Genomic DNA, 22,513 nt, shown 5'->3' with positions numbered 1-22,513 from the left:
AGTACTAAACATTTATCTGCTTTATTCTGATATCTAGCGATCCGCCTGTTGGCACTGGGCCAGTTACCCTGACCAGATGAAACACAGCTCAAGCAGTTTATCAAACAGGGCTGGGCACCCGAATTCCGGTGGGGCCAGCCCTCAGGGGCTGTGGGAAGGAGGTTTCCACGAACCAGTCCCATATGCGGCGCTCCCATTCCCTCACCGGAAGTTCCCTCACGACGGGCTGAGCTCCGTGCGCGCCCCCACGCGGCCATTGGCTGAGCGCGCCGTCCATCAGCGGTGGGCGGAGCCTGGCCCCCGGCCCGCGGGACGGCGGCCGCGCCTGCGCGCTGCTGGCTCTGGCGGCCCCGTGTGGCGGAAGCGGCGGGGCCGCGCCAGTTCCGCCTCGGCGTCGTTGGCGCTGCACAAAATGGCGAAGATCGCCAAGACCCACGAAGGTAAAAATAGCCTAGAAGGCTCCGTGTCCGTGTCAGCTGGGCCCGTGCTTTGACATCGCCCCCTTCTTGTGTTTCTCCCCGGCTCCGGGCAGCGTCAGCCGCGGCTCGTCGTGCGGGGGCAGGGCGGACCGGGCCTGTGTGTAATGGCGGCTGCGCTCGTCGGCGCCGTGCCCGGGCCGGGCGGGGAGCGGGCATGAGGGGGAGCTCTCGCTGTGCTGGCGGGGGACGGAGCGGCGGCCAGGCCTGTGCGGGAGAGCTCGGTCGCTGAACTCCCCGCCCCCGGCCTCCTGCCGCCCATCGAGCCTCAGCCGGTGCGCTGCGCGTTTCGCATCAGAAACGCCAACAGTGCCCGCTTATTCCTCCGCCCGAGCCCTTTGGCCTCGGTAAACGGGTTGGAGGGGGCGGGAGAACGGGTGTTGCCTGCTGGATGCCGGCGCGGCCCCAGCTAACACTGAGCCGCCGTGGCGCTTGCTGAGAAAAGTGCCCCGGAGGAGGGGAAGGATCATGAGGGCTGGAGCATTCGAGCTGCCATTTTACACAGATTCTGCGGCCGGCTGTTGACGTAGGAAAGCGGCTCTCTGAGCGATTTACGGCTGAGGGCTTTCCCAGGCGCTGTGTTCTTCTCGAAGGTGCCGTGTGCCCGTGTGCGCTGCTGCTTCCAGCCCTTCTCAGTGTGAATCAAAGCTCTCTTTGTGGCATTGGCTGCGGCTTGCCCTGAGCTTAAGTATTTTCGGGCACCGGAGGATAATTTGTAGAATTACACTGCTTCTGTGTTTTTGCCTTAGGGTTTTTCGCTTGTGTTTCTGTGTACAATAAGTGATCTGCTGTACTTTTTCTTAATTTATATACGTAATTCGCTAATCGAAAACTACCTCTGGGTGGTGATTGTGCACTGTGAGGTGGGCAGGGCGCCCAGGTATTCATAATCTTTTAGGATTTTTTTTTATTTTTTTCAGTTTTGCACTGAAAAAGTTTTTCAAATGGAAAGCCATCATCTCCCGTTGAAGTGGAGTTAATGTAGTCTTTAACACTACAGATCTGATCTGATTTTAGGGATGAAGAAAAGCTTCAGAAGAGCTGAAAAAGAATACGTCTTGTCCTTACTTAAAAAAAAAAAAAAAAATTGATGTTTTTTTAAAGGATTCTAGGGTACTTTGATATAATTACAGAAATTGTCTTATCCTTTGTTTATATACTGTGACATGCATAAAGGTTGTGTGAGATAGTACCCAAGTAAGTATTATCCATCACAGTGCTCTGCCTCTCCTATTACCTAAAGAGATTTTTGCCATAAAATAGTAGGACTTTTTGGTTTTGTTTTTTTTTTTTAAGAGCTGAAATTGCTTATTTATTGGAGCAAATGCTGATGCATTGGCTTCAGTGAAAACATTGACATGCTTCCAGTTGCGTGTGTTTTGATCAGTGTTGTATCAGAACAGGTTTTAAAAGGGAAGATGGTTAAATTAAAAATATGTATAACAGGGTATGATCACAAAAGGGTCTTTCCCAGCATGGAGGCATTAGCTGAGCAGCTTGATTCTTTTGCTTCCAAGTTCTATCCTATCTTTTTTCAGTTCCTTACCAATCTTTGGAACTATTTGTTATGAAGTCATCTTAAAATATTTTAAATATATTTGTACTGCGTGTTAAATACTTACTGATTGATGTGTTCAAGATACAGCTTGAAAGAGGCATCAAAACAGTTGGAGATTGTGTCAGCTACATAGTTAAAGGGGAGCTCTGTGCTTGAGGCTGGAAAGTAAATGTTCAAGTGGCAGCTTATAAAGCCTCAATAAATGCTTGAGCTTCCAATGCTGTTGAAGGTAATTTTTAATGTAAATTTTTTTTGTTGCTCAGAAAAGAGCAGAGCTCTTCAAACATAATAGGTCTAACATGTGTAAGTGTTCTAAAGTAGCTAAAAATAAAGCCATGCAAGAAGCAAGCTAAATGTGCAAAAATATGATAAGACATGAAATTATAGAACCTGTTTACTCTGTAAAATACCTTTCCAGCACAGGGTCTTCTTTATTTTTTCAGCGTTTAGAGTAGAACTACATGTGTGGTAAGAGAGCACATAGAGAAAGCCTCACTGTGAGCTAGATGTTCAGAGACTTTGAATTCACGTGTGTTGACTTTAATAACATTCAGCATTTATGATGTGTTTTAAATCAACTGCATGTGAAAGTTACTTCCGCTAAAATACCAAAATATATGAATAATAGAATAAAATACAGAAAAGGAATGATCAGCAGAATATTATTCCCCTCCTCTTTTATTTTTTTACCTTTATCCCAGTCTGTTTACTGTTTCTCTTTGAGTGAATTTTCATTATGTCCTGCTTGACTAAGCCAGTTTGCTCTGCACAATGTATCTTTAAGCTTTATGACTACTCTTTCTTAATTTGCTTTTTATTAAAGAGCTTTGTTAAATATGGTGTGAACTTTTGCAAGGATGTGCCAGTTAGCTCAGGGAAGCTAACTGGCACATCTTGAATATTAAAATAATGTTTTCACCTAAATATATGGTGCTTTCCAAACACATGCTACCTGTGGCTACGGGCCTCCTGGTTCAAGGGGTTTTGTGGGGTGTTCTCTCTAGAGTGCTTCATTTAAACTGGCACCTGGAGGCTGTGTGGCATTAGTTAAAAATTAGGGTGGCTATCAGTAAGGTTTTTTGAGTCTATATAGACTTTGTTTTTTTTGGTATAGATAACCCAGCAGGTTTTGCTGCTCCTTGGAAATAAGAGAAACTATAGGGTTGTACTCTCACATCACTCACTTTTTGCTTGTAGTGTCCTTGGTAGAGGTGGAAGCTCCACGTATTCCTTTCCACCCCAGTACTGCATTGCACCAGGCTGTAGAAGGAACCAGGAGCTTCATCTGCTCTCTGGGAGAAATAGCTAAAAAATCTGTGGGGAATGTATTGAGTTCCACTGGATCCATAGCCATGCCATAGGATGATTCCACAGAAGTGGAATACCTTAATAGGACTCTGTAAGTGACTCTAAAGGTGATCAGAGGCTTCTGAGGGCAAGAGAAAGATCCCTAATTTAGCAGTAGTTTTTTTCTGCTGCTTCTCTAGGAACTAACACCTTGGGGAGCAATGTGTTCCAAGTTCTGGACTCACAGGGATCCCCATGGCTGTGCAGGATTTTAGAGGGAGCAGGATGTACCCACAGGCAGGGTTCAGGAGGTGGTCATGGCCAGCAGTACAAGGCTTTGGTGAGCTTTCAGCTTCTCATGAACTTAAGGCATCACAAGTTTCTGTAACACAGAGGTGACTGAAGTTATTCTCTAGAAAGCTGCGAAAGTTCAATGGAAGCCTTGAAGTGGCTGGAACAAGATTCTCCTTATCAGCTTTTAGGTTTTATCTTCTGTCTGTGGGACTCTTGATGAGTTTAGAAACACATTTCTGCCAGTTTTCCTTACTAGACCAGTGCAGGAATTGCTTATTAGCTGCCAGGTTTACAGTGCTTCACATGAAGTCAGTGTGTCTTTCTGACTAAGTTAACACTTAGTCTTGGTGTTCTCACTCATAAGCTATATGGCAAAGACTTGTCAGGTAAAACTCTGATAAGTTGCCTCTCTAGAAATCATGTCTTTGTACAGGAGGCATGATTTGGCTTACAGTGTGTTTGTGGTTGGTTATTGTTGTTTGCTAGAGTGTTTTTTTCGGTTAGTGGCAGCCTATGATAAGAAAAGGACCCAGCTGTGACGTGAAGGCCTGAAGTTTGCAGTGTTGGCATTTTAAACTTTTAAACTAAGCAATTGTGATCCAATAATTTGCATTAGTAATAATCTTAGCTTTAAAAAAAAAAAAAAAAATCATATTTTTGTCAGGTTTCCTAGCAGGTGTTGCATAACATTTTATAGTGTCTTTTGCAAGATGGCTTGATGCTAAAAGCATGTCAAATTTAGCCTGAAAAGGGAAGTTAGCAACACTAGTGAACAATTATTGAATACTCAAGATTATTTGTGAACAGGATTTCCTGTAGATTTTTTGTAACTTTACAGATTTCTTTTAAGTTAATGTAGCAGGCAATACCACTTCAGGTGGGAGAGAGTGAATTCCAGAATTATTGCTGAAAGGGTCTTTTGAGACCATGTAATCTTATTCTTTCTCTCAAGCATGATCATTTGTATTCCTGCAGCTATGGAATGCAACTCTTGGGGGTTTTCTTGGCTATTAAAGTAATTATTTGATCTAGTAAAATTTACATTGTATGAATAATTGTCTTTCCATATCTATTAACTCAAAATTCACATGAAAACAATAATAATTTTTGCACAGCCGTGCCTCAATATACTACAGTTGCATTTGTTGTAGATAGTTGGATTGCTGCAATTTTTTTTTTGTGTTGCATTACAACAGATGGGAGGAAGGCATGGTTTAATTTCGTTCCTTGTTATTTGGATTAAGAAGTTAATGTTCTTTCTGAAAGTACCAAATTTCTAAGGTCAAAGATGGCCATCAGAGTTGATTAGAGTCAGATCCTGATGTAGTACAAGAATGACAGAGCTCCCATTTGTCTTGTTTGAAGGGTGTTTTGTTATCCAGAAGACTAGTAGTCTTCAAAGATGGTGGTGCAGGCAAAGAATGATGATGAGTAAATAACATTTGAGCTGCCAAAGTGAAAAGAAACTGGTCTTAAGTTTTGGGTTTTTTAATTAACTTGTTTTACCCAGTGGCATATTAGAGTTGGGTTTTTAAATTTATTTATTCAGAGAGAGTATAGCTTTGCAAAATGTTAGAAAACACAATACAGTATTGTTTTATTAAATCTCAGTTTTGAGACCTTGTGCAGTAATTCTTTTTAAGAGTTGTTTAAATTAGTAAAATTGATAATAAGATTATGAAAGGCTTTTTTAAATGAGAGGATTATTTTTGTTGTGAAAGAGTTTTGTTAGTCTAGTGTTGGGAAATACTGCTGTGGTGTAAATTACCTTCTCTGCTGCCTCTGTCAGAAGATGAGGTATGGTAACAGTGAGTTCAATAGTTTGCATTAAGCCATACAATTCAAGTACTCTGTGTGGGATCATACTATAATGTGAGTATCAGCTTATGAATTATGATTTTGTAGTTTTGTGTGTCACATATGTTTATTTCTTTAATGATAATCTTTCAGGTTGGACAAAAAACTCTGTTTTACATAGTAACATGACTACTACATTTTGTATGTATGTGTAACAAGACTTTTGTGTGTGTGTCTGTACCCTAGATATCGAAGCACAAATTCGAGAAATTCAAGGAAAAAAGCCTGCTCTTGATGAAGCACAAGGAGTAGGCCTTGATTCCACAGGATATTATGATCAAGAAATTTATGGTGGAAGTGACAGCAGATTTGCTGGATATGTGACTTCCATTGCAGCAACTGAATTGGAAGATGTAAGTGATTTTATATATATCTGACTTGTAAGAAAAATAGTTTGATTATCTCTGCACCAGTTCTCACAGGCCAACTAGGGAACTGTAAGGGGAGCGCTAATATGAAATACTTTTTAGTATTTCTAGTCTAGTCTAGTTAGTGTGGATAGCATACTTGATTAAATGTATGTAGCATTAGAAGAATACTAATAGGAGCAGGTTTATCTGATTCACCAGTTTGGGAATAATAAGAAAAGCTCTATGAGAAAGCTTGCTAAAATTTTGGATTACCTATTCTACTTGTCCATTTTCATCTTTTCTATGACCACAGCATGTTAATTTGATGTTAATTTATTTACATATAATACCAGCATGACAAATTCATCATTCTTTACTGACAGGATGATGATGACTACCCTTCCACAAGTTTGCTTGGCCAGAAGAAGCCAGGATACCATGCTCCAGTGGCATTGCTTAATGACATACCACAATCTACTGAACAGGTACATCTTAATTAAAGGCACAATAAAATACTCCTGTAAGCATCGAGGAAAAGAAGTGTTAATAACAGGTTTTGCTTTCTGAAAGTATAAGATGTATGTTAACAGCTATGTTTTTTTAACTGTTGCTGTAAGCTTATTACTGCTTTAATTTGGAATTCCACAGGGTGATAAAGATTGGCACTTGTGCTAACGTGAATATAGAAACTAAACTATTGAAATTTTTAAAAATTGAAATCTGATATTCATTAAATTAAAATAACTGGGAATCTTAATATCCTTTATACTTGTCGTTTTTTAAGGAAAATGTAATCACCTATGATTTATGTTCCTGGAGTATTTTTCCTTAAAATTTCAAAGCACAAGAAATAGCATTAAGTCATCCTACAAAAAGAAGGAAGAAGGTTGACAGCATGAAATGCTTTGGTAACAAGTGAATAAACTCTTAAAATGCCGAATTTTTAGGAGAAATTATTTCATGAGAATTTCTGTGTTTAAAAAACTGAAATTCTAGTTGCAGAAGTAAAATTTAAGTTTGTATAGTGTTTTAACATTTCCTGCATAGCTGAGGCAAAAAATAATTCAAGTCTTTTTAATAATACTGAAAATGAAAACAGTACCAGACACTGTTCATATTATTCTTCATAAATCTGTGACTAACAGGCTTTCTTGGTTTTTAGTATGATCCTTTTGCAGAACACCGTCCTCAAAAGATTGCGGATCGAGAAGATGAGTACAAAAAGCACAGGCGGATGATGATAATTTCACCTGAGCGTCTTGATCCTTTTGCAGATGGTAATTTCTTTTGGCTTTTCTATACCCTTTATGAAATTTTTGTCTTTAATTGTCTTTAGCCCTTTGATTTCTGTTGGCATGCTTATAAACTTAGTTTTGTTTTAAACATCCCTTTTTCATAGAGATTTGGTTGAAAATTTAGATGCCATATTCTTCATCTTTATAATACGAGTTTTCTTTCCAGGTAGAAGGACAAGAAAATTGTCAATGAGCCATTGCCATAGAAACACAAAGGGTTAAAGGTTTCTCTTTTCATTTCGTTTTGGGTTGTGCGTTGTACTTTGAACAACTTGTGTATTGAGTGCTCAGATTCATTCAGTACCTTGATAGTTTTCATTCCAAGTTATAGATTTACAGGGTTACTGCTTTTGAAATGCTAGTAGAGCACCTAATTCTTACCATCCTATGTAAATTTTAGGTGGTATAGCTAAAAGAAGCAAAAGCATATATAAGACTTTGATACTATTAATAGTTCAAGTCTGTTCTGATAATTTTAGAATGGAAGTCAGGAGAAGGGGTGTTAGTGGGTCTGAAATTTTCTTCAGGTGAGTGAGTTTCACGTGTGGCAATAAGGTGCCTGTTGGCTTAAAATTAGTAGCTATTTTGCAGGTTTTACAAATGAGAATTTCAGCCTGCATGAATTAATAGGGATATTAATTATTTTACTTGCTTAATTGTAATTGATATAAACATGTATTGTCAGAATTCACAGGCCCATACTAACTGTCCTTAATTTCTTTCCTACAGCAGTACTGCTATATGCCAGTCCTGTCTGCATTCTTAAGGGTGCAGTTCAACACATCCTGTGTAGATTATGGTGAAAAAGTATTCCAAAGGAAAGTCCTATCAAAGCTAGTGTCAGAAAGACACAGCCAATTGGGCAGTGATCTTCAGCATAGAAATGTTTAAGAAGTTTATTTTTTTCCCTAAAGTATAATAGCTATACCACTTGTATAGCAAATCTGTGCATTTTTCTTAAAGAAAAGTGTTTTGCTTGACAAGTCTCATTTCTATAAAGTTGGGCTTCTTTTAAAGTATTTAAAAATCCAATTAATGCAAGATACAGAGCATAAAACAACATATGGTGTACAAAACCCATTACCTGTGAGTATTGTTGTGGTGGTGTATGTACTGTATTGCATTCAGCTCCCAATCACAAGTGTCCTTTGAGAAGAGGGGGAAAATGTCATCACACAGTATTTTGGGGTTTTTTATTTTGTTTTATTTTTATTTTTAATGAAGCCCTGTTACAATATGATACTAGAAGGTCTGTGAGACATGTCCAAATTATGTCAAACTTATAAATGGGTCTTTATGATAAAACAATTTAAACATTACTTAGGTATGCAGTAGTTATTTATAGTCAGAGAACAAATAGGATTTAACAGCTTACACAAGGTAATGTTTTGATTATAAATATCTTTCCAAAGTGTTACTAATGGTAAAGAGATAATTTTCTAGGCTTCTATTCTGCTGCTTGAAGTCAGAACTGCTGATGGAGACAAAGGCACGAAAGTGTACGTATTCCGGATTAGCAACCCAGGAACCCATCACTTCTGAAGACTCTTAACTGTGTTGTCATTTTATCATTTTTATCGGCTTTAAAATATTTGTTTGAAACTGCAGTAGTTATGTTTGTGTTCAAACAGGTTAAATTGATCAGCAAACTGAATAAACGTAAGATACATGTAATTTTAAAAATTTTCGATCAAAAAGTAAAATTAAATGATCATGGAATAATATAATACTAGAGCAGGACAGTAGAAGTCCATAGTTTCTGCTTATCCTGTACTCATTGTGCTCCATTCCTGTTGCTGTTCTCTTCTGCAGGAGGGAAGACTCCAGACCCTAAAATGAATGCCAGAACGTACATGGATGTTATGCGTGAACAGCATTTAACAAAAGAAGAGGTGTGTGGAGGGGAGGGTTTTCCACTTGGACTGAGTTTCATGTTACAGCCTTTGAAAGCATGTTAAGGAAGTGGGAATGTAAATTCTCTTGACTTTGTCTTAATTTAAAAGCCCTTTTCTTTGGAAAATCATGTTCTTCTTATGTTGAAAGTCAGTAGAATTTAAAGATGAAAGTTCTAAAGAAACACCTATTCTATGTAATATTTAAACAATTCAGGGAAAAATTTTAATCTGGATTTTTTTTTAGTAGAACTTGGACTTCCTCTTGTTTATTTTGTTTGAAAGGAGGAGAGACAAAATCTAACAATAACTGAGAATTACTCAGTGTGAGAGATGTTTGTGAGCTCTATGTGTAGGAAAGCCAGGGAGGTTTTAAAAGGCTTTTGATGAAGTACCTACAACAGATGTTGCAGTACTAAGATTTGGGTATAAGATTGGCAATTGGTTTTAAATAGTAAAGGAAAAAGAAAAAGGACAAAAACCAAAAGCTTGCTTTAAAATTTATTTTAATAGTTAAAAAGATAGTGGTAATATAAACAGATTTCTTGTGTAATACCTACAGTAGTATCTTGCTAATTGGAGCGAGACCTTGTAGTTCTAGTGACTTCTAATATTGATTTGTCTTATCTTAAGTAAGGAATTAGTTCATAATTTTGGCAGTCTTACTGCTTATGGATCCATCGATAAGTGCAAAACAGTCTCTGTTAGGGTGGTGTTTTAGCAGTATCATCTCAGGATTTAAAATAAGAATTTCAGGACTTTTTTATGTCATGGAATGTAGCTCCTGTGAATATATGTTTTCTAAGTCATCCACCTTTAATTTACTGAAGTGGTGCTTACTTGAAACAGATGGCTCATGGTCTCAAGACATATATCTACCAGTGACAGAAACTGATAGCTTAAAAAATTCTCTGTGTATTTTCATTTGCTGTAAGAATGGCTTTTTTTGAAAAAACAAAAACAGCCCCTCAAACACAGCTGCTCTGCCAATATAGAAGAATTTGAAAAAAGAGTGGCCTTGAAATGAAAGCAGTAGCTAATTGCAGGTTATTTGGGCAAAACCTCAAAAAAAGTGTAGAAATATATTGAGAAAATTCTTCTAAAGGTATAATTTGAGGACTTCTTACGTTTTTATTTTTGTGCTCTTGAACAGAGGGAAATTAGGCAACAACTAGCTGAAAAAGCTAAAGCTGGAGAGCTTAAAGTCGTCAATGGAGCCGCTTCTCAGCCACCTTCAAAACGCAAACGGCGTTGGGATCAGACAGCTGATCAGACTCCTGGTGCTACACCTAAAAAATTGTCCAGCTGGGATCAAGCAGAGGTAATTACTTAGTTTTTTTTCTAACCTAAGTTTAAAATCAACTGTCTACAGAAGATATTATCAGTGCTAATCCTCTTACTGTACTAACCAACTATCAGTCTTTTATTGTATAGGATGCGATACTGATACTTTTGGTTTTGTCTTGTATAGACTCCTGGACACACTCCATCTCTTCGATGGGATGAAACTCCAGGCCGTGCAAAGGGTAGTGAAACTCCAGGTGCCACCCCAGGCTCAAAAATCTGGGATCCAACTCCCAGTCATACACCAGCAGGAGCTGCAACACCCGGCCGGGACACACCTGGACACGCAACACCAGGCCATGGAGGTGCCACTTCCAGTGCACGGAAAAATCGATGGGATGAAACCCCCAAAACAGAAAGAGGTATCTGTGGCAAACTGGGAGGTGCAGCATAAGTTTTGAATGGTTAATTGTACACTGGGGTTTTTTCACACTAAGTAAACAGTGAGTTCAGAAGCCGGGCAAGATGTAGTTATATTCTGACATCTAGTGGTTGATGTGGGGAGTTGTTCTTGTCTGAGTTCTCTCCATTGGGTTCTGCCTGTGCTTAAGTGGCATCCATGAAAGTATCTTGGTTCAAATATGGAGCCACAGTTTTATCATATCTAATGACTGCTGCAGGTTGAGATTTTAATTTTTTAATTGTTTTGGGTTTTTTTAAGAGGTTAACATTAAAAGAAATTTGAGAAGCATCTCACCTGCCTAATTTGAATTTTACTCTTGTGTTAGACAACAGTGAAACATTTGTTACCTAATGCTTTTATCAGGGAGTACATGGAGTACTTTGTTCAATTCCTAGAACATCTGAGTACTCTTTTTTTAGAATCCTATCTTTTTATGCAAAGGCTCAGCAAGAAGATGACACTTTTTTTCATAAAACAAAGTTCTCTGTTGGATATTCTTAGTGTAATGCCTGCATTTCTTCAATATTCACGAAGATAGTCTTTACTTTTGCCTACTGTTTGTTAATTTGATACTGAAAATGGATTTGAATATTGACAGTACAATTGGAGTATATACTGTTCAGCTTTCTGAGGAAATCTGGTTTGTTTTTCCTTAGATACTCCAGGCCATGGCAGTGGCTGGGCTGAGACACCTCGTACAGATAGAGGTGGTGACTCCATTGGTGAGACACCAACCCCAGGAGCGAGCAAAAGGAAGTCACGTTGGGATGAAACACCTGCCAGCCAGATGGGTGGCAGCACTCCTGTTCTGACACCTGGCAAAACACCCATCGGTACCCCAGCTATGAACATGGCAACCCCTACACCAGGTAAGCTCAGTCCCTTGTCTAAGGCTTCACTTTGTATTGTGGGAATGAAGCATTTCCTTTTCTATTGTCTTTAGAAACAGGCTTCTGCCCAGCATGCTCTCCTGCCTGTGTGAAAGCAGTCAGTGTATGCTCAGTTTACTATTTTTGTGGCAATGTCACAGCAACTCATTTCTGGAGAGGAATTGAGGCTAAGGTTACATGTCTGTTGCTGTTCAGTGTAGTTGGTAAATAAGTTGATAGAAGGCTCTGTAAAAGTTTGATATTTTATTTGGCTACAGAGTTCAAGTGCTATGGAAACTTTGACTCTAGAGCATTTAAAAGTTAAGTAAACAAGTCATCTACTTCTGCTTACAACATGATTTCTTAAAATACTTTTCTTTTTCTTTTTAAATTTGAATGTAGGTCACATCATGAGCATGACTCCTGAACAACTGCAGGCTTGGCGCTGGGAGAGGGAAATTGATGAGAGAAACAGACCCCTTTCTGATGAGGAATTGGATGCTATGTTCCCTGAAGGATATAAGGTAATTCATCTGGATTAAAATGCAGCAGACCATGATTACGTTTTTCTCCTACCAGGGATTACTGCCTTTTTTTTCCCCCCCCCAGAAGTAGAATGTTTCACGTTAAGTATTGATTATTGATTGTACACACTTGTTTGACTTGGTTACTGATTTATTGTAAACCCCTTAGAAAGGGGGGTTTAAAGGTGATTTCACAGGGAAATCACTGTTGTGCTTCTCAGTGCTGGAAATGCCTGTCAAGGCCAGAAATATACTCTGTATGGAGTGATTGAAATGGTACGTCCAGATGTAGACAAACATGGAAGAAGGTCACAAATACTGAGATAGCAAGTATACTGTGTTGATTGGAGTGCTTCTTTAATCCTTGGAGACTTCACAATCTATCATCCAAGCTCTCAGCCGTAGGAGTGAGTTTTCTTCTGAAATGTTGTCAGTACAGGATAAGTGCAAATACAATCTGTCAGGGTGAGTTTATATTTCTGGGAACATAGGATCTGTTGTATGCAATAACACACAAATCCCCAAACAAATAAAGTGAAATCTATAACTTCAAGCAATATTTTGTATTTGATGGCTTCTTGTTTTTATATCTGTTGGAATTAAAATGGACTTTGTTCTTCATCTTTAGGTTCTCCCACCCCCAGCTGGTTATGTGCCCATCCGCACTCCTGCTCGGAAGCTCACAGCGACTCCAACGCCCCTGGGGGGGATGACAGGATTCCACATGCAGACAGAGGACCGCACTATGAAGAGTGTTAATGACCAGCCATCTGGCAACCTGCCATTCCTGAAACCAGATGATATCCAATACTTCGACAAGCTGCTGGTAAAGGAGATTTCACTCATGGTGGTTTAACTTCCCTGGTTTATTTTGATTATGTACCAATGCCCATTTATTTTTCTGGAATTACTTGTAGGTTGATGTTGATGAATCGACTCTGAGTCCTGAGGAACAGAAAGAGAGAAAAATAATGAAATTACTTCTGAAAATAAAGAACGGCACACCTCCCATGCGCAAGGTAAGGTGAATTGTCAGATATGTTTATGTAATCTCATTTTTCAAAAATTGGCGTTAGTTTTCAGGTTTAGCTTCAGTTGTCCATGGGCTTCTACTGAAGATAGATGATCTCCTAAGCTTTACTGTCTGTTGTGGTTTAAACACAACTGGATAACTAAGCCCCACACAGCTGCTTGCTTCTCCCCCCACTTCCCTTAATAGGATCAGGAAAGAATCAGAAGAGTAAAAGTGAAAACTTGTGCACTGAGATAAGAAGAATTTATTAATAATAAAGAAAATAGCAAATATATTAAGATAAATAAAATAACAAAAAGAAAAATAAACCCCAAGGAAACAAGTGATGCAGATGGAAAACACAGTGTTTGTCATCACACGTTTGTGTTTTAACAGATCAGCATAAAATTGCTTTAAATAGTTTTGTGGTGGCTTGGGCAAGTGTTTGGAAGCCTGTGGATATAGTCAGTTGCATTTTAACTTGGTTCATACCTGTTTTATGATTGTTCAGGGTTATTTCCTTAGTTTAATTGTCAGGTTTTCTGGTTTTGTTCAGGCTGCGTTGCGGCAAATTACCGATAAAGCTCGGGAATTCGGAGCAGGGCCCCTATTCAATCAGATCCTGCCTCTGCTGATGTCACCAACACTCGAAGATCAGGAGCGTCACTTGCTTGTCAAAGTCATTGACAGAATTCTTTACAAATTGGATGACTTGGTCCGACCATATGTACACAAGGTGTGTTGCAGTTTGCTATTTCATCTCTGATTTGCTCTTTCTGCATCTTATGTGAATATCAGAAGAGGGTGATACCACTTTTTAAAAACATATTTGGCTTTTGTATTTCTTAAACCAAACATTGAAGTTTTTATAGTGTGATTGGAGTGTAGGCTTCAAGTATTGCGGTATGTAAATATAGTATATATATCTATATATTGGAGGTAGGAAGGAACTTAACTGATCTAGGTAGTATCTCCAGTATATCCTTAGCAGACTTAAGAGCTATAAAAAAAACAATGTAATAGGTTGAATTCTTTTCTGATCAGGCTTTAAGCTTGAATTAATGGAGTCATCTGTTTCATGAACTATTAACAGGTCTAGAAATACTATAGAAAGTATTAATAAGGAAATATTAATTTGTTTATCTTTTTCAGATCCTTGTCGTCATTGAACCACTGCTGATTGATGAAGACTACTATGCTAGAGTGGAAGGCAGAGAAATTATTTCCAACTTGGCTAAGGTAAAACTCCATCCTTTATTAAAGCACCGAGTTAGCTTACATATACGTGCATGTTTATGGGCATGGCAGAACAGTTAACTGTACTGTGCATAAATCTAATTGGTATGTTTTTTGTCCTGCAGGCTGCGGGTTTGGCAACAATGATCTCCACAATGCGACCTGATATTGATAACATGGATGAATATGTCAGAAATACAACAGCTCGAGCCTTTGCTGTTGTTGCATCTGCTCTGGGCATTCCTTCTCTGTTACCCTTCCTGAAAGCTGTCTGTAAAAGCAAAAAATCCTGGCAGGCCAGACACACTGGCATCAAGATTGTGCAGCAGATTGCTATTCTTATGGGTTGTGCTATCCTGCCTCATCTCAGGAGCTTGGTTGAAATTATTGAACATGGTAAGTTCTGCTTTCCCGGACAATGTTTTTTTTGCTTACTTTGTCTGGAAAAATTTTCATACCTCTGTAAGGCACAGTGACAGTAAGGCCCTGGTTTTGTTGTTGCTATGACACTGAGAAATATTTCAGCTGACTCTGGAAGGTGAATAGAGATGAATAGTAGTTCAATATTGCTGAAAATAAATTAATCCCTTTCACTCTCCTCCTCTAATTTTGCTGTTTTGAACTTAAGATGCAAGTACAAGAAGTGGTACTAAACCCTTCTGTCTTGCAGGGCTGGTGGATGAGCAGCAGAAAGTTCGCACCATCAGCGCTTTGGCCATTGCTGCTTTGGCTGAGGCAGCCACTCCATATGGTATTGAGTCATTTGATTCTGTCCTGAAGCCCCTGTGGAAGGGTATACGTCAGCACAGAGGAAAGGTAAATCTAAAATACTTTCTTTGGTTTGAACTGAGATGGATGTGTACCTACTGTAACTTACTAGAGATATATTTTGCATTTCAATAGGGTTTGGCTGCGTTTTTGAAGGCAATTGGTTACCTGATTCCCCTCATGGATGCCGAGTATGCAAACTACTACACCAGAGAAGTCATGCTGATTCTTATCAGAGAGTTCCAGTCTCCTGATGAAGAGATGAAAAAAATTGTATTGAAGGTATGTCAGAACGATAATTTAGTATTGATATTGAATATGTGTGAAAAAAAACCCAAACCCACAACAAACTAAACAAAAGCAAAGAAACGCCACCCCAAATCACCCATCCTACACCATATTAAAAATACTGGATTTTTATTTTCTGTCAGGTGGTAAAGCAGTGTTGTGGTACGGATGGTGTTGAAGCAAACTACATTAAAACAGAAATCTTGCCACCCTTCTTCAAACATTTCTGGCAGCACAGAATGGCACTGGACAGAAGAAATTACAGACAGGTATTTTTGGTGTTTTTTTAACTGGGAAATTATTTACAGTAGAAGAAAATTAGAATGTTAATTCAGACTAGTGAATGTTCATTTGTGTGTGTCCTGAAACTTGATTTTTGTTTGTACTAGCATTTTAGAAGTTGTGCAGCAGAGAAGATTTTCAGGTTCTTAGGAAGTTATCATGACATTTTACATCTGTTAATGTCTTCATCAGTTGCAGGATGGGGTGTTTCACCCTATTTATGTTTTTAAAAGCACTGTATGATTGCTAAAGGTAAACTTAGTTGTTTATAGTGGGCTGAACATGTTTCTTCAGACTAGGGAAGTTATTTTCAAGATGTAGAAAGTAGTTTTTAACTACTTTTAGTGTTTGCTGATTTAACATTTCTGTATTTCAGTTGGTTGATACGACTGTGGAGCTGGCAAATAAAGTTGGAGCAGCAGAAATTATTTCTAGAATTGTGGATGATCTGAAAGATGAGGCTGAGCAGTACAGAAAAATGGTCATGGAAACAATTGAGAAGATAATGGGAAATCTGGGGGCAGCAGACATCGATCACAAACTGGAAGAGCAGCTCATTGATGGTATTTTGTACGCCTTTCAGGAACAGACAACAGAGGTACGGCCAGCTGCTGGAGAATTTGGTTCACTGTAATTGTAAGCCTCTTATACAGAAATATGTGCTTCTAAGTTAGATTTTTAGAATGTCTTTTTAGATGTCAGTGCTCTAATCAATGAAATCCAGAAACAATATCTGTAATGTTAGCATTTTAAAAGCAATTTTAAATTATGACAAGTTTAGGTAAAATGCAGTGTTACTGTTTGTCTGATATTCCTTTATTGTTTTTACTCTCAGGATTCTGTGATGCTGAATGGTTTTGGCACAGTGGTTAATGCTCTAGGCAAAAGAGTGAAACCCTACTTGCCACAGATCTGTGGTACAGTTTTGTGGCGTTTGAACAACAAATCAGCCAAAGTCAGGCAGCAGGCTGCTGACCTGATCTCTCGTACTGCGGTGGTCATGAAGACTTGTCAAGAGGTATGGACTTCTCTTCCAGATTTGCTCTGGCAGGTCATAATAACGAGAGGGGAGGGGAAAATTGTCTTCTAACTCTTTTTTCTTGGTTGTAGGAAAAACTGATGGGACACTTGGGTGTTGTTTTGTATGAGTACCTTGGTGAAGAATATCCTGAAGTACTGGGCAGCATACTTGGAGCGCTTAAGGCTATTGTCAATGTTATAGGTATGTTTTTGTATTGATTACTTGGCTGTTCAAGACTAAAATAAAAAAAAAAACTCTATAAAACTAAATGTGCCTCTTTGAATTCAATAGGTATGCACAAGATGACACCACCAATCAAAGACCTGCTGCCACGGCTGACACCTATTTTGAAGAACAGACATGAGAAAGTACAGGAAAATTGTATTGATCTTGTTGGGCGTATTGCAGACAGGTAATAAGAAAATATCTAACTGTCTTTGTGGACTATTATTGTAGCAAAAGCTGAAGTTTGGCATCTAGGTACTTATTGTCATATCTCTTGATATTTCTGAAGTTGTGCATAAAACTTGAGGTATTTAGCAGACACTGTTGAATTAACTAATAAAGGAAGTGCTTAAGCTGTTACATCTGTGGATAGCAAATGAATAGGTGATTTAACAACTTCTTGGATCACTGAAGAGATAACTCACTTTAATCTCTTTCAGAGGTGCAGAGTATGTTTCTGCAAGAGAATGGATGAGGATCTGCTTTGAACTGCTTGAATTATTAAAAGCTCACAAGAAAGCTATCAGAAGAGCCACAGTGAACACTTTTGGTTATATTGCAAAAGCTATTGGGTATGTCTGTTTAATGCTTATTCACTTCATGCTGTTACCAAACATAGTGATGATTGTTAGTTTTCTGGTGGGAAATATTCAAACTTTTCTACGTTTTATATGTGCAGACATGGTTTTACTCATTTTGAAGAATACAGTCACGTATTCTTCATTAACATAGGATGTTGCACTTCTGAACTAAATTTGTGGACTAATATGGTTAGAGTCTTATTTTGGAGTAAGAGCTATTGTCTCATGATTTTTTGATACTGTGATGTGCATTCAGACCCTCTTTGTATTATTGCATAAACTCTCCTTTAAATTATTTAATCTTCTTTCTCTTTTTTTTTCCCCTTTTCCCCACCAAATCAGTAGTTTTATTGATTTTTAAATGTTTGTTCCCACTGAGGTCATACTAAAAGTCAGCACATTTAAGAATGGAGCACAGTTGCCACCTTTATGCATGTTCTGTGAGTGACTGATGACTGACTGAATGCAGATAGAGCAAGCAGCCAGGAATGTTGTAACTGTTCTCCATGCAGGACATAACCTATCTCTGTCAATGCTTATGGTTTTATAAAGTCTGTAATTTCCTCTGGGATCAGAGTATTAGTGGGGAGGCTCTGCTACCCTCCAGAGTTCACAGGAGGAAGAAAGAAGGCAGGGAAGAAGCCAGATTTAGATTAAGTAAAAAATTTTGGCTGTGGAAATAAATCCTTAAGGTGTTCTAGAGTTTAGTGTTTCATGTTTAGTGTTCAGTTTGTTTCCCAGCTCTCTTAAACTTTTTATGGAGGCTACACCACGTTTCTCTGCCACTTATTTGAAGCTTAACTAATTTTATCTAAATCCTCACTGAATCTATTGACATGGATACCCGTGTTGTCTCTTCCAGACCTCATGATGTATTGGCCACACTGCTAAACAACTTGAAAGTACAGGAAAGGCAGAACAGAGTATGTACTACAGTAGCAATTGCTATTGTGGCTGAAACATGCTCACCTTTCACAGTGCTGCCAGCACTCATGAATGAATACAGAGTTCCAGAACTGAATGTCCAGAATGGTGTGTTAAAGTCTCTTTCTTTCCTGTTTGAATACATTGGAGAGATGGGAAAAGATTACATTTATGCTGTTACACCACTGCTTGAAGATGCTTTAATGGACAGGTGAGTGCACTTCTGTAGTATACCCTTAGTCATATTTTTAAGTATATAAGATCGTTAATTATAACAAATACGCATATTGTCCTTGTTTGCTAAAGGCTTTAAGTGACCAACATAATTTAGAAGCCATTATTTGCAAACAATTTGGATTATATATGCTCCAATTCTACTAATAATTCTGAAGATTAAAATTATAAAAGCATCTTCAGTGTGTCAAGACTTCTTCCATTAAAACTACTTTTGATAATTTCTATTGTTGGTGCTTCTGTGGAATTGGAGTGCAGTAATTTGTCAGAAAACTCCCATCTTTTTTCACTTCACTGATTTTTGATACTCTGCCTCTTGCTGTCAGTAAGCATGGCTTAAGAGTGTTATTAGTACTTTCAAAAAAAGTGTTATTGAAAAGAAACACTGTGCTTGTCCAATCATGTTGCTTCTAAGTCTCATTGGTTAATAACCATTGTTCTCTTTGCAGGGATCTTGTACACAGACAAACTGCCAGTGCTGTGGTACAGCACATGTCCCTTGGGGTTTATGGGTTCGGCTGTGAAGATTCCCTTAATCACTTGTTAAATTATGTGTGGCCTAATGTGTTTGAAACCTCTCCTCACGTCATCCAGGCAGTTATGGGGGCTCTGGAGGGCCTCAGAGTCGCTATTGGGCCCTGCAGGATGTTACAGTACTGTTTACAGGTACGGCCTTTTGTGTGCTGGGGCAGCAGAGAGCACTTGTCAGGCAGAGCTTCTTTCCAGGAGACAAAAAAGTGATTTCCAGCAAAAGAAATCTGGGGTTTTTTCTCCAAAGTACTATTTAAACAGGGTATTCTGTGCCAAGAACTTGAATCGTGGAAATAGGTAGTAAACAGAGGGTTTGGTATAGGGAGATAGTTGATTACATCCCAGAACTCATGCAGAAAGAGCAGGTAACTTAGAATATCAGTTGACTAAAATAGCCTGGCACTTTGATTTCTAAATTGGAAGCATCTCACAAATTTTGAGGATGTGAACTAATGAGTATGGAATAAATTAGCTGTGGGAGGGGTTATGATAAGTAATCAGTGAGATAGATAAATGAGAGGATAGGATTAATAGTCATGATTTGTTGTTAGCCAAGAAAAACACATTTAGAAGAGTGCAGCACTATAAAACAGTGCTTTGATTAGACTTGATAGTGCTAGATCAACACTAGGCAGTTCAGTTTCTGTAAATGTGCGTGGGGTGGTAAAATCTGAAGGCTCCTTTTCTGTGTAATTGCACGTGATGGTGGCTGTGTTGGCTATGGACTTAAAACTCGCCTAACAGGTGGGAAGCAAGGATTAAAGTAGTGCAAGTCAGTGTAGACAAGGTGTGGCAGCATTTTAGTAATAATTTGCAGATAGGAGATTTCGCACTACTGCAATGTGGGGACGTCAGCATGAAGATATTGACATCAGTAGGAAGGTGAAAGTCTCTTGCAATGTATGTTCTTTCAAGTACTGTTTGTATTGTGTTACTACATAGAGCTGTTTTTGCCTAGAGGTTTTATGTTCTGCAACGCTTTATTAAATTCAATAGAAGAACACTGGAACTTCAAGTGTTTATTATATTTTGTTTTGTTCTGCTTTCTAGGGTTTGTTTCACCCTGCCAGAAAAGTCAGAGATGTTTATTGGAAGATCTATAATTCAATCTACATTGGATCACAGGATGCTCTGATAGCACATTATCCAAGAATCTATAATGATGAGAAGAACACGTATATTCGTTACGAACTTGATTACATCTTATAATCTTCTTGTTCAGTTGTTTGTGTTTAATGCACAGCTGTTGTTCAGTTAAATGCTTCAGATTTCATGATGTAAAATTTTAAAATTTTGGAGATCAGTGTAGAGCTGGTCAGAGGCAGAGCTAGGTATCCAGTAGCATGATTTTTTAAATATGTCCTTGTTTTTTGATGTTAAACAGTTAAAAGCCAGTAGTGACCAACAAAACAGTGATTACAATGTACTGGAGGGATTTTGTTTTGGATCCATCTTTATGAAGATTTAGATTTCATTCCTTGTGTTTAAAGGGGAAGTTTATTTGAGAAATAAACATTTGTGTATAAAAACTAATTTGCGTGTGGTTTTTGGATAGAGGGGCTTGTAAAATAAGTCCCTTTTGAGTAAGTATTTGTTCGTGTAATGAATAGGTGGTATAAAGCATTTTAACCCTTTTTGTCATCCACTAGCTTTTGAATAAATAAGAAAAATGTACCAACTGTAGTTAATGTGTGTATCTTTGTCATGCAATAATGTAGCTGTAGCCTGGCTGATGGTTGTAGCAGTATCAGTTTATTTTCGTGGAAAAAGTAGTGTTTAATTATTATGTTACTCCTTCATATGCAGTATCCTGGTGGACATGGCTTGTTAAATTTTCAGAAGTTAGCAGTTTTATTGTAAATTGTATTTGTAAAATCAGTTGTGAAAATTACGCGTAGTGGTCGTATGTTTAAAAAACCAAATATTAGTAGCCAGTGCCATAGTTCTGTTAAAGAGCTAGGAAATTTAAATCCCCAGCACCTTAGGTGAGGCAGTTTCTAAGAAAAGCATTCTATTTTCTCATTTGCTTTTTGCCTTTGTGTGTGCACTACAAAGAAAAAGATCTTGCTATCAGTAAACCACCTAAAACCCCAGAATAAATTATTTTGTTAGTAGTGTACATTATATCATGTAGCTGGCTATCAGACAGCTTGATATGCGAGTCCTTGACTCAAATAATTAATTTCCATCTTAGCAAGTTCAGTGCAGTGGTGTTATCTGACTTCTCTGCTGTTTTATATAAATGTGAGAGTCTTTAACTGTTCAGCATATACAAAAATTACACCCTGCCTTTCAGGTCTAATTTTTTATTAGGGGTTTGAGATGGCACAAAAGCAACTTGGAAGCCTTTTGTTAATAAAGGTACTAATTTGTTAGAAAGGAGGGAAAGTGGCTTTTTTCAGCAGTGAGTTGTATTCTAAAACTTGAGTAAATACCAGCTGCAGCTTCTTGAAGTTTTTGTTGGTGAACTGTTTCCTCTGAGAGTAAAGGTGCATTCTAGTCTATTTCTAGTGCTTTGTCACTGAATAGTATTGTTTGTATTACAGAGAGCCTGCCATCTTCATTGCCTCAGAAGTTCTGCAAGACAGAACCAAGCAAGTGCCAGTAGAGAGGGAGAAGGGCTGAAAAAAAGCACTAAGTTTTGAGAGATGAGCCAAAAGAGAGATATGAAACAGGTAGGAATGGATGATGGCTCCTGACACCTAGAAATGCTTCAGCAAATTCACTATTCTTAGAATTAAGTAAAATTGTAAAAACCTTCTCAAAGTGGAGGGGAGCAACTTCATATTGTTCTAATTTTTGTATTTTTGAAGTCCATCACTTTTGAATCTCAGAAATACTTTCATAAATCTTTTTGAGGAAGATGCAATGTTTCCCTTGGTTCCTGAGGAAGACAGAGAGAGGAAGGAGAACTGTTTGATGAAGCAGAATTGTACATAAAACTGTGATGTTCATGTTTGGGTTTTTTGCTATCCCGAGTATCTGGTATGAAATCATGTTTGAAGTGGCAGTATTTAAGTGCAGTTCTTGATATGCAGAGTCATCAGGAAGCATTTTTATCTTTCTTGAGACTGGATCTCTGGAATTTTTACTTAAAGAGGCCATCTCTGGGTCATAGACTGGGATTTTCTGGGAGCTTACAGCATCTCATAAAGGATTTTGCTTTTGTTGTTTAGCAACCAGACAGTTCTATTCAGCACAGGAAGATTAAGGAGGAAGCTTGGGGGAAATAAGTAACTATGCAGGTATGATATCTGTCCAC

General features: G+C 38.4%; 1 protein-coding gene across 4 annotated transcripts; it reads left to right on the top strand.

Moving 5' to 3' along the window:
• The first annotated feature begins 307 nt into the window (after positions 1-307).
• Positions 308-20,925, top strand: SF3B1 (splicing factor 3b subunit 1). 4 transcript variants are annotated; one of them, XM_056495947.1, is made up of 25 exons: positions 308-440; positions 5,659-5,825; positions 6,206-6,307; positions 6,985-7,099; positions 8,930-9,009; positions 10,163-10,330; positions 10,481-10,715; positions 11,413-11,625; positions 12,028-12,149; positions 12,778-12,975; positions 13,067-13,168; positions 13,718-13,897; positions 14,314-14,400; positions 14,523-14,793; positions 15,068-15,213; positions 15,301-15,447; positions 15,597-15,722; positions 16,112-16,333; positions 16,571-16,753; positions 16,846-16,957; positions 17,048-17,168; positions 17,422-17,553; positions 18,425-18,697; positions 19,170-19,386; positions 20,302-20,925. In XM_056495947.1, the coding sequence occupies exons 1-25, from the start codon at positions 413-415 to the stop codon at positions 20,458-20,460; spliced, it is 3,906 nt and encodes a 1,301-aa protein (XP_056351922.1). In that variant the 5' UTR covers positions 308-412; the 3' UTR covers positions 20,461-20,925. The 4 variants fall into 4 exon arrangements, 3 of the variants coding, with proteins under 3 accessions (XP_056351922.1, XP_056351924.1, XP_056351923.1); XM_056495948.1 differs by lacking the exons at positions 308-440; positions 5,659-5,825; positions 6,206-6,307; positions 6,985-7,099 and adding an exon at positions 7,188-8,616; XR_008840925.1 differs by lacking the exons at positions 10,481-10,715; positions 11,413-11,625; positions 12,028-12,149; ... (14 more) ...; positions 19,170-19,386; positions 20,302-20,925 and adding an exon at positions 8,561-8,616 and having other exon boundaries at positions 341-440; positions 10,163-10,174.
• The last annotated feature ends 1,588 nt before the right edge of the window (positions 20,926-22,513 follow it).

The sequence above is a fragment of the Oenanthe melanoleuca genome, chromosome 7 (genome assembly GCF_029582105.1).
Source record: "Oenanthe melanoleuca isolate GR-GAL-2019-014 chromosome 7, OMel1.0, whole genome shotgun sequence".
In the NCBI taxonomy this organism is placed as follows: Eukaryota; Metazoa; Chordata; class Aves; order Passeriformes; family Muscicapidae; genus Oenanthe; species Oenanthe melanoleuca.
The sequence above is the reverse complement of the archived record's forward strand: the minus strand, read 5'-3'. Positions and strand labels throughout refer to the sequence as shown.